We start from the raw sequence: 11,707 nt of genomic DNA, 5'->3' as shown, positions 1-11,707 counted from the left end.
TGGTTGGTTGGTTTTTGGTTGGTTGGTTGTGTTGGTTTTGGTTGGTGTTGGTTGGTTGGTTTGGTTGGTTGTTGGTTGGTTGGTGTTGGTTTTGGTTGGTGTTGTTTTGGTTGGTGTTGGTTTTGGTTGGTGTTGTTGGTTGTTGTTGTTTTTGGTTGGTGTTGGTTGGTGTTGTTTTGGTTGGTGTTGGTTGGTGTTGGTTTTGGTTGGTGTTGGTTTTGGTTGGTGTTGGTTTTGGTTGGTGTTGGACCTGCTCTAAACCAAACGGACCGAGATGCATCATGGGAGGGAGATTTGTGATGTCATTTCCTGTTTGTGGTGAGTGAAGAAGACGAGGGGCGAAGCTCGACCGGCGACTCAAACGAGCTCCAAGTCACGATGGAACGACCAAAGGAACCAGAAGTGATTTAATGAGGCAGGTGTCGGCCTCGACTCGGGCGGAGACGGGCTTTACTGCCAAATACAGGAGAAAAAGAACCTGAAGCACATTTAAGACTCGCTCACAGAAACACGCGGGAGGGCATCTGACACAGTTTAAATAAAGACTCAGAGGAGCTTCACACACGTTTATTTACAAAAACTGAAACAAAAACACTCTGAAAACCGGTTATGATCCAGGTCCAAACCTTTGCTCCAGTCCCACATTCTGTCAGTCTTGGTCCAGTCATGGTCCAGGTCTGGTTCAGTCCTGTTTCTGGTCCTGGTCCTGGTTCAGGAGCTGGTCCAGTCTCTCGGGGTCCAGTCTGTGTCTCATGATCTCGGTTCCGTTCAGGTGGAACACTGGGATGTGGAACCGGTACCGGTCCCAGAACTCTCTGTGCTCCGGTTTAGAAATGTCCACAGTCTGCAGGACCAACTGTGGACAGAGACAACCAATCAGAGCCCAGAGAAAGACAGAGACAGCCAATCAGAGAGCAGGGAGAGACAGAGACAGCCAATCAGAGAGCAGGGAGAGACAGAGACAGCCAATCAGAGAGCAGGGAGAGACAGAGACAGCCAATCAGAGAGCAGGGAGAGACAGAGACAGCCAATCAGAGAGCAGGAAGAGACAGAGACAGCCAATCAGAGCGCAGGGAGAGACAGAGACAGCCAATCAGAGCGCAGGGAGAGACAGAGACAGCCAATCAGAGCGCAGGGAGAGACAGAGACAGCCAATCAGAGCAGAGAGGGACAGAGACAGCCAATCAGAGCGCAGAGAGAGACAGAGACAGCCAATCAGAGCGCAGGGAGAGACAGAGACAGCCAATCAGAGCACAGGGAGAGACAGAGACAGCCAATCAGAGCGCAGGGAGAGACAGAGACAGCCAATCAGAGCGCAGAGAGAGACAGAGACAGCCAATCAGAGCGCAGAGACAGAGACAGCCAATCAGAGCAGAGAGGGACAGAGACAGCCAATCAGAGCGCAGGGAGAGACAGATACAGCCAATCAGAGCGCAGGGAGAGACAGAGATAGCCAATCAGAGCAGAGAGGGACAGAGACAGCCAATCAGAGCGCAGGGAGAGACAGAGACAGCCAATCAGAACGCAAAGAGACAGATAAAGACTCACTCTGTGTCTGAACGGCTCGAGCAGCTCTTTGGCCTCATCACACAGAGGACACGGGTCCTAAGAGAGACCTCAGTTACTCCAGGTTCAGTCCTGGTTCAGTCCTGGTTTAGTCCTGGTTCAGTCCTGGTTTACTCCTGGTTTACTCCTGGTTTACTCCTGGTTTACTCCTGGTTTACTCCTGGTTCAGTCCTGGTTTAGTCCTGGTTTAGTCCTGGTTCAGTCCTGGTTCAGTCCTGGTTCAGTCCTGGTTTAGTACCTTGGTGAACAGGGTGAGCACTGGCAGAGGTTTGGAGCAGAAGGTCCTGGTCCTGATCAGGAACATGGTCTGCAGAAGAGATACTGAGTCAGATGCCCTCCCCGTGTGTCAGGTCCCTCCCCGTGTGTCAGGTCCCTCCCCGTGTGTCAGGTCCCTCCCCGTGTGTCAGGGGCCTCCCCGTGTGTGTCAGGGGCCTCCTCGCGTGTGTCAGGGGCCTCCTCGTGTGTCAGGTTTCATTGATGGAATGTTCCGGTGAAACGCGCTGAAGTTCGGTTTAAACGGCGCACGCACGCGTCACGTGGTCTCACGTCACTATGATCTTAGCTCTTTAATCATCGTTAAAAACTTTTTTGTACTTTTTAAAGACTAAAACCTTCTAATGTTTATACAGCCAATGATCATATCCCTTTAATAACATTAAAAACATTTTAAACCCTAAAACCTTTTGATGTTTTTCGTTTCACCTGAGAACTGTTCCTGCGCATGCGCCACATTTCTGTTAGCACCATTAGCTCTGTTAGCATGATTAGCTCTGTTAGCTCCATTAGCTACAAAGTCCCGTAGACTCTGTAAAAAACTCACCGCGACCAGGCTCCTGTGTCCGGACAGAGCTGCGCTGAAGAGGCGGAGTCCGGGTCTGAGTCCGGGTCTAAAGGTTCTGGAGGTTCTGGAGGTTGTTGTTGTTCTTGTTCTTCTTGTTGTTCTCTTGTTCCGGTTTTGCTGCTGCAGCTCGTTCTTCCGGCTCCACAAGGTACGTGTTTGAGTGCGCATGCGTACCTGAATAAAACCGAAATAAAACTCAAAACTATGTATTATAATATAATAATAATTAAATGTTAAAATAGTATAGTATTTTAATATAAGATTGGTTCTGAAAAAAAAGAAAAAAGATTTTACCCTTTCAAAATAAAAGTTAAAACCTGGTCTGAAGGGTTGATTAAAGTAAAAAGAACTTAAACAAACTGTAGATTATACATATGATAATAAACATGTTATTAACATAATAAATATGATAATAAACATGTTATCAACATAATAAATATGATCTATAGTAATAGGATAGCTGGGCCTGTAGCGCCCCCTGCTGCCGTCCTCCTCACACTGCACACGGCAGAGCGCCCCCTGGCGGCGGGGCAGCGCACGGGGGGATTTCCTGGGCGGAAGCGGCAGAGGGGGTTTCCACTGCTCTGCCCCAGCACCGACCCGAGCCCGGACTGAACCAGGACTGAACCAGGACTGAACCAGAACCAGAGCGGGACCAGAGCGGGACCAGAGCCCGGGGAGCAGCCGTGCGCAGCCGCCCTCCGCAGCCTCCTCCGCGCTGACATGAGCTCCAGCACCGCGGGGCATCCGTCCCCCTGAAGCCGGCACAGGCGCACCGACAGCCCGCGGACCTGCCGCCGAGGAGCCGCTGGTTCATGTGAGTACCGGGCCGAACCGGAGCCCAGGATCCAGAGGAGACCCGAACCTCTGCAGAACCGTAGCTAGCGTTAGCCTCACAGTAAAGGACTACAAATGCTATGGCTAGCGTTAGCCGTGTTTAAAGTGAGTTACCAGGACTCAGAGACTCTAGAACCTTTAGTCCTGGTTTGGACTCGGTTTGATTCAGAACCAGACCCGGATTAGAACCCTCACCCCGCGCCATACACCGTATATGTCCACTTTTTGTCCTTTTATATGTTTACATTTATATTTATGTTTCACAGATGTTCAGACTTTAGCACAAGGTCCAAAACAAAACCAAAACTCCAGCGCTCCCCGGGAAATCCCTGACACTCCAGAGTGCGCACCCAGAACTAAACCAGGACTAAACCAGGACTAAACCAGGGACCAGGACTAAACCAGGACTAAACCAGGACTAAACCAGGACTAAACCAGGACTAAACCAGGGACTAAACCAGGACTAAACCAGGGACTAAACCAGGGACTAAACCAGGGACTAAACCAGGGACTAAACCAGGACTAAACCAGGACTAAACCAGGGACTAAACCAGGACTAAACCAGGGACTAAACCAGGGACTAAACCAGGACTAAACCAGGACTAAACCGGGACTAAACCAGGGACTAAACCAGGACTAAACCAGGGACTAAACCAGGACTAAAGGACTAAACCAGGACTAAACCGGGACTAAACCAGGGACTAAACCAGGGACTAAACCAGGGACTAAACCAGGACTAAACCAGGACTAAACCAGGACTAAACCAGGACTAAACCAGGGACTAAACCAGGGACTAAACCAGGACTAAACCAGGGACTAAACCAGGACTAAACCAGGACTAAAGAGGGACTAAACCAGGACTAAACCAGGACTAAACCAGGACTAAACCAGGACTAAACCAGGACTAAACCAGGGACTAAACCAGGGACTAAACCAGGACTAAACCAGGACTAAACCAGGACTAAACCAGGGACTAAACCAGGACTAAAACAGGGACTAAACCAGGACTAAAGAGGGACTAAACCAGGATTAAACCAGGACTAAACCAGGGACTAAACCAGGACTAAACCAGGGACTAAACCAGGACTAAACCAGGGACTAAACCAGGACTAAACGAGGGACTAAACCAGGACTAAAGAGGGACTAAACCAGGATTAAACCAGGACTAAACCACGGACTAAACCAGGACTAAACCAGGGACTAAACCAGGACTAAACCAGGACTAAACCAGGGACTAAACCAGGACTAAAGAGGGACTAAACCAGGTCTAAAGAGGGACTGAACCAGGACTAAACCGGGACTAAAGAGGGTCTAAAGAAGAACTAATTAGACATAAATTATATGAATAAACAAAGACAAATATCCAAATATAAACACAGAAGATCAGAGTCACACAAGAAGAAACACAAACTCATCTGTCACATAATGGGTCGGAGTTCTGTTGTAGGGAGTATTATCTGTCATGAGGGTGAGGCGTACTGTTGTAGGGAGTATTATCTGTCATGAGGGTGAGGAGTACCGTTGTAGGGAGTATTATCTGTCATGAGGGTGAGGAGTACCGTTGTAGGGAGTATTATCTGTCATGAGGGTGAAGGTTGTAGGGAGTATTATCTGTCATGAGTGAGTACAGTTGTAGGGAGTATTATCTGTCATTGTAGGGAGGGGTATTATCTGTCATGAGGGTGAGGGTACGTTGTAGGGAGTATTATCTGTCATGAGGGTGAGGAGTACCGTTGTAGGGAGTATTATCTGTCATGAGGGTGAGGAGTACCGTTGTAGGGAGTATTATCTGTCATGAGGGTGAGGCGTACTGTTGTAGGGAGTATTATCTGTCATGAGGGTGAGGCGTACCGTTGTAGGGAGTATTATCTGTCATGAGGGTGAGGCGTACCGTTGTAGGGAGTATTATCTGTCATGAGGGTGAGGCGTACCGTTGTAGGGAGTATTATCTGTTCTTTAAGGGTGAGTTGTTGTCTACAGATTGGAGAACATCTCCAGAACCTTCTGTACAGTGAAAGACCTGAGTTTTCTCAGGAAGTCGAGTCTCTTCATGTTCTTCTTGTCCACAGCGTCACAGTTCAGTCCCTCCAGTCGAGTCATTGGTTCACCTGGACACTCAGGTCCTTGTATCAGTCACTGTTTCCACCTCAGGTCATGGATGGTGACAGCTCCACTGGTGTCCTTTTCCTCCAGCACCTGTCCCAGCACCTGTCCCAGCGCCTGTCCCAGCACCTGTCCCAGCACCTGTCCCAGCACCTGTCCCACCTGTCCCAGCACCTGTCCCAGCACCTGTCCCAGCACCTGTCCCAGCACCTGTCCCAGCACCTGTCCCATTACCTGTCCCAGCACCTGTCCCAGCAGCACCTGTCCCAGCACCTGTCCCACCTGTCCCAGCACCTGTCCCAGCCTGTACCTGTCCCAGCACCTGTCCCAGCACCTGTCCCAGCACCTGTCCCAGCACCTGTCCCAGCGCCTGTCCCAGCACCTGTCCCAGCACCTGTCCTGTCACTCATCACCAAGGGCTGGACGGTGTTAAAGGCAACGAATAAAAACAAAAACATTCTCCTCCGTCCAGGTGCGAGGAGCCGGTGAAGGAGGCGGATCACAGCAGCTTCCTCGCCAAAATGGCAAAACGTCTAAGAGCGTAAACATCTAAGATTGTCCTGCTGCTTTGTTCTGGTGTTGAAGCTCGTGATGGTCTTCATCCTCTTCATCACGTCTCCGTGTTGTTCTGTTGGAGTTTTTCCTCCAGTTTCTTCCCGTACGCTTCTTGCCTTTGCCTGAGCTGGACCTTCAGCTGCCGTCGCACCCTCCTCACCTCGTCCTTGTGTCCAGAGTTGAACACCAATCGTCTCACGCTCAGGACAGCGTCTCTGTCCACACAGTCTGAAAGTCCGGTGCAGATGCTCCGTTGTCCGGGAAGTTCATATGATTCTGTGATTCTGCTGACGGCGAACTCCCTCCGGGTCCCAACAAACGCGCACAGGTCGTCCATCTTCATACTTTGTTTATTTGTTTACGGGTCCCTGGGCTCCAGCCTCATCATAAAATCACACAAAAACACACCGACCGCAGATTCACGGTCAAAGAAATAACAGCAGCTTCTGTCATGAGGGAACAGCAGAAAACTCATCACTTCATCACAGTTTGGTTTGCACTGATTTCTTGATGATTTTTAAAGCAGCTGATTGTGAATCAGCATCATTTCTTGAGGCGGCTTCTTCCAGTGAGAAACGTCTGTGTAGAAAGTTTTTCACAGCGTGTTTTTGGTTTAGTCAAAATGAAGCAGCAGACGAGGCTCGTCTTGCTCTGTGGCTCTGAGGCTCTGAGGCTCTGAGGCTCTGTGGCTCTGTGGCTCTGTGGCTCTGTGGCTCTGAGGCTCTGTGGCTCTGTGGCTCTGTGGCTCTGTGGCTCTGAGGCTCTGTGGCTCTGTGGCTCTGTGGCTCTGTGGCTCTGAGGCTCTGTGGCTCTGAGGCTCTGAGGCTCTGTGGCTCTGTGGCTCTGTGGCTCTGAGGCTCTGTGGCTCTGTGGCTCTGTGGCTCTGAGGCTCTGAGGCTCTGTGGCTCTGTGGCTCTGTGGCTCTGAGGCTCTGTGGCTCTGTGGCTCTGAGGCTCTGAGGCTCTGTGGCTCTGTGGCTCTGTGGCTCTGTGGCTCTGAGGCTCTGAGGCTCTGTGGCTCTGTGGCTCTGTGGCTCTGAGGCTCTGAGGCTCTGAGGCTCTGTGGCTCTGAGGCTCTGTGGCTCTGTGGCTCTGAGGCTCTGAGGCTCTGTGGCTCTGTGGCTCTGTGGTTCTGTGGCTCTGAGGCTCTGTGGCTCTGTGGCTCTGTGGCTCTGTGGCTCTGTGGCTCTGAGGCTCTGAGGCTCTGAGGCTCTGAGGCTCTGAGGCTCTGTGGCTCTGAGGCTCTGTGGCTCTGAGGCTCTGTGGCTCTGTGGCTCTGAGGCTCTGTGGCTCTGTGGCTCTGCTATATCGTCAAGAGGATTTTTGGTTTATTTTACTAAATTATTTAGTTACAGTTTTGTTGTTTGTTCAGAGGAAGGAAACTCGTTTATGCGACACATTTGACATTTTCATTGTTTGGACGATTAAAATGTTTGTGTTTCATAAGAACTTTGCACAAGACGAAGTTTAACAAACAGTTTTAGTATCACACATGATTTAGACTATTTTTATTTTTATTGAACCGTATCAAATCTAAAGTTGTCTGTATCGGGATATGTATCGTAAGGCTGTGCAAATGAACGATATTTTGATTTGTGTGTCTAACGATCTCCAAACTCATATAATCGAGTTGAAACGACATCTTCACAAAGTTTAAATAATGTGTGAATGATCGTGATTTCAATATTGACCAAAATAATCGTGATAATGATTTTTCCCATAATCGAGCAGCTCGACTGTATCGGCGGCTTCATGACCGCGACCTGATGTCAATCTCACCCAGAACATGTGCAGAACAGTAACTCTGATCCTGAACGAGCGTCTGAGACTCGACTCTGAACCATCTGCACTTTGTCCAGGACAAAACAATAAATATAATAAACCCTAAATACACTCTAAATACACACTAAATACACACTAAATATACCCTAAATACACTCTAAATACACCCTAAATACACCCTAAATACACCCTAAATACACTCTAAATACACCTAAAATACACACATCTAAATACACCCTAAATACACCCTAAATACACTCTAAATACACTCTAAATACACTCTAAATACACACCTAAATACACCCTAAATACACCCTAAATACACCCTAAATACACTCTAAATACAACCTAAATACACCCTAAATACACTCTAAATACACCCTAAATACACTCTAAATACACCCTAAATACACTCTAAATACACTAAATACACCCTAAATACACCCTAAATACACCCTAAATACACCCTAAATACACTCTAAATACACTCTAAATACACCCTAAATACACCCTAAATACACACTAACACTCTAAATACACCTAAATACACTAAATACACCTCTAAATACACTCTAAATACACTCTAAATACACTCTAAATACACTCTAAATACACACTAAATAAAATACACTCTAAATAATAAATACACTCTAAATACACACTAAATACACCCTAAATACACCCTAAATACACCCTAAATACACTCTAAATACACTCTAAATACACACTAAATACACCCTAAATACACTCTAAATACACCCTAAATACACTCTAAATACACTCTAAATACACCCTAAATACACTCTAAATACACCCTAAATACACTCTAAATACACTAAATCTAAATAACCCTAAATACACCCTAAATACACTCTAAATACACTCTAAATACACTCTAAATACACCCTAAATACACCCTAAAATACACTAAATACACTCTAAATACACACTCTAAATACACTCTAAATACACCCAAACATCTAAATACACCTAAATACACTCTATACACTAAATACACTCTAAATACACTAAATCTAAATACACTCTAAATACACACTCTAAATACACCCCTAAATACACTCTAAATACACTCTAAATACACTCTAAATACACCCTAAATACACCCTAAATACACCCTAAATACACCCTACAAAATACACTCTAAATACACCCTAAATACAAAATACACTCTAAATACACTCTACAAAATACACCCTAAATACACCCTAAATACACTCTAAATACACCCTAAATACACTCTAAATACACCCTAAATACACCCTAAATACACTCTAAATACACCCTAAATACACCCTAAATACACTCTAAATACACTCTAAATACACTAAATACACACTAAATACACTCTAAATACACCCTAAATACACCCTAAATACACTAAATACACTCTAAATACACTCTAACACTCTAAATACACTCTAAAATACACCCTAAATACACTCTAAATACACCTAAATACACCCTAAATACACTCTAAATACACTCTAAATACACTCTAAATACACTCTAAATACACTAAATACACCCTAAATACACCCTAAATACACCCTAAATACACCCTAAATACACTAAATACACCCTAAATACACTCTAAATACACTCTAAATACACTCTAAATACACCCTAAATACACCCTAAATACACTCTAAATACACTCTAAATACACACTAAATACACCCTAAATACACACTAAATACACTCTAAATACACCCTAAATACACCCTAAATACACTCTAAATACACCCTAAATACACCCTAAATACTCTCTAAATACACCCTAAATACACTCTAAATACACTCTAATACATAAATACACCCAAAAAACACTCTAAATACACTCTAAATACACTAAATACACCAAAAATACACTCTAAATACACCCCAAATACACTCTAAATACACACTAAATACACCCTAAATACACTCTAAATACACCCTAAATACACTCTAAATACACTCTAAATACACCCTAAATACAGCCTAAATACTCTCTAAATACACCCTAAATACACTCTAAATACACCCTAAATACACACTAAAAACACCCTAAATACACTCTAAATACACCCTAAATACACTAAATACACCCAAAAAGCACTCTAAATACACCCAAAAAAGACTCTAAATACACTCTAAATACATTCTAAATACACACTAAATACACACTAAATACACACTAAATATACCCTAAATACACTCTAAATACACACTAAATACACCCTAAATACACCCTAAATACACCCTAAATACACTCTAAATACACTCTAAATATACTCTAAATACACTCTAAATACACACTAAATACACCCTAAATACACCCTAAATACACCCTAAATACACTCTAAATACACTCTAAATACACCCTAAATACACACTAAATACACTCTAAATACACCCTAAATACACCCTAAATACACTCTAAATACACTCTAAATACACCCTAAATACACCCTAAATACACCCTAAATACACACTAAATACACTCTAAATACACCCTAAATACACCCTAAATACACTCTAAATACACCCTAAATACACCCTAAATACTCTCTAAATACACCCTAAATACACTCTAAATACACTCTAGATACACCCAAAAAACACTCTAAATACACTCTAAATACACCCAAAAAACACTCTAAATACACCCCAAATACACTCTAAATACACACTAAATACACCCTAAATACACTCTAAATACACCCTAAATACACTCTAAATACACTCTAAATACACCCTAAATACAGCCTAAAAAACACTCTCTAAATACACCCTAAATACACTCTAAATACACTCTAGATACACCCAAAAAACACTCTAAATACACCCTAAATACACACTAAAAACACCCTAAATACACTCTAAATACACCCTAAATACACTAAATACACCCAAAAAGCACTCTAAATACACCCAAAAAAGACTCTAAATACACTCTAAATACACCCTAAATACACTCTAAATACACCCTAAATACACTCTAAATACACTCTAAATACCCTAAATACACCCTAAATACTCTAAATACACTCTAAAATACACCCAAAAAACACTCTAAATACACTCTAAAATACACCCTAAATACACTCTAAATACACTCTAAATACTAAATACCCTAAAATACACTAAACTCTAAACACACCTAAATACACTCTAAATACACCCCTAAAAACACTCTAAATACACTTTAAATACACCCTAAATACACTCTAAATACACCCTAAATACACCCTAAATACACTCTAAATACACTCTAAATACACCCTAAATACACTCTAAATACTCTCTAAATACACTCTAAATACACCCTAAATACAGCCTAAATACTCTCTAAATACACCCTAAATACACTCTAAATACACTCTAGATACACCCAAAAAACACTCTAAATACACTCTAAATACACCCTAAATACACTCTAAATACACCCAAAAAACACTCTAAATACACCCTAAATACACCCTAAATACACTCTAAATACACCCAAAAACACTCTAAATACACCCCAAATACACTCTAAATACACCCAAAAAACACTCTAAATACACTTTAAATACACCCTAAATACACTCTAAATACACACTAAATACACCCTAAATACACCCTAAATACACCTTAAATACACCCTAAATACACTCTAAATACACTCTAAATACACACCTAAATACACTCTAAATACACTCTAAATACACCCTAAATACACTCTAAATACACTCTAAATACACACTAAATACACTGTAAATACACTCTAAATACACTGTAAATACACTCTAAATACACACTCTAAATACACCCTAAATACACCCTAAATACACCCTAAGATCTTTGAATTATTCATACCAAACTCCATCTATTATCATTTAACTTGTGTTTCTGTGTGTGTTTGTGCGTCTGTGTGTGTGTTTGTGCGTCTGTGTGCGTGTGTGTGTTTGTGTGTGTTTGTGCGTCTGTGTGCGTGTGTGTGTTTGTGTGTCTGTGTGCGTGTGTGTGTTTGTGCGTCTGT

At 43.6% G+C, this 11,707-nt stretch overlaps 2 protein-coding genes across 4 annotated transcripts in view; one reads left to right on the top strand and one right to left on the bottom strand.

Annotated features, from left to right (window-relative positions):
- Positions 1-551: 551 nt before the first annotated feature.
- Positions 552-2,581, bottom strand: cunh5orf63 (chromosome unknown C5orf63 homolog). The gene is made up of 4 exons (XM_020936564.2): positions 2,387-2,581; positions 1,805-1,873; positions 1,549-1,605; positions 552-856 (listed from the first exon to the last, which is right to left on the bottom strand). The coding sequence occupies exons 1-4, from the start codon at positions 2,573-2,575 to the stop codon at positions 683-685; spliced, it is 489 nt and encodes a 162-aa protein (XP_020792223.2). The 5' UTR covers positions 2,576-2,581; the 3' UTR covers positions 552-682.
- Positions 2,582-2,954: 373 nt separating this feature from the next.
- The window catches only part of traf3 (TNF receptor-associated factor 3), a 29,100-nt gene continuing 20,347 nt past the window's right edge, over positions 2,955-11,707 (top strand). Inside the window, exon 1 of one of the 3 annotated variants that reach the window (XM_055155694.1) lies at positions 2,955-3,224. The gene's annotated coding sequence lies outside the window, so the exon portion shown is untranslated. Of the gene's footprint in view, positions 3,225-5,862; positions 6,231-11,707 lie in introns of those variants that run through there. The other 2 variants (XM_055155691.1, XM_055155700.1) reach the window with 2 other exon arrangements.

This window comes from Boleophthalmus pectinirostris, unplaced genomic scaffold (assembly GCF_026225935.1).
Source record: "Boleophthalmus pectinirostris isolate CB_2022bp ecotype Guang Dong unplaced genomic scaffold, ASM2622593v1 HiC_scaffold_10, whole genome shotgun sequence".
NCBI lineage: Eukaryota > Metazoa > Chordata > Actinopteri > Gobiiformes > Gobiidae > Boleophthalmus > Boleophthalmus pectinirostris.
This window is presented reverse-complemented; position numbering and strand designations above follow the sequence as displayed.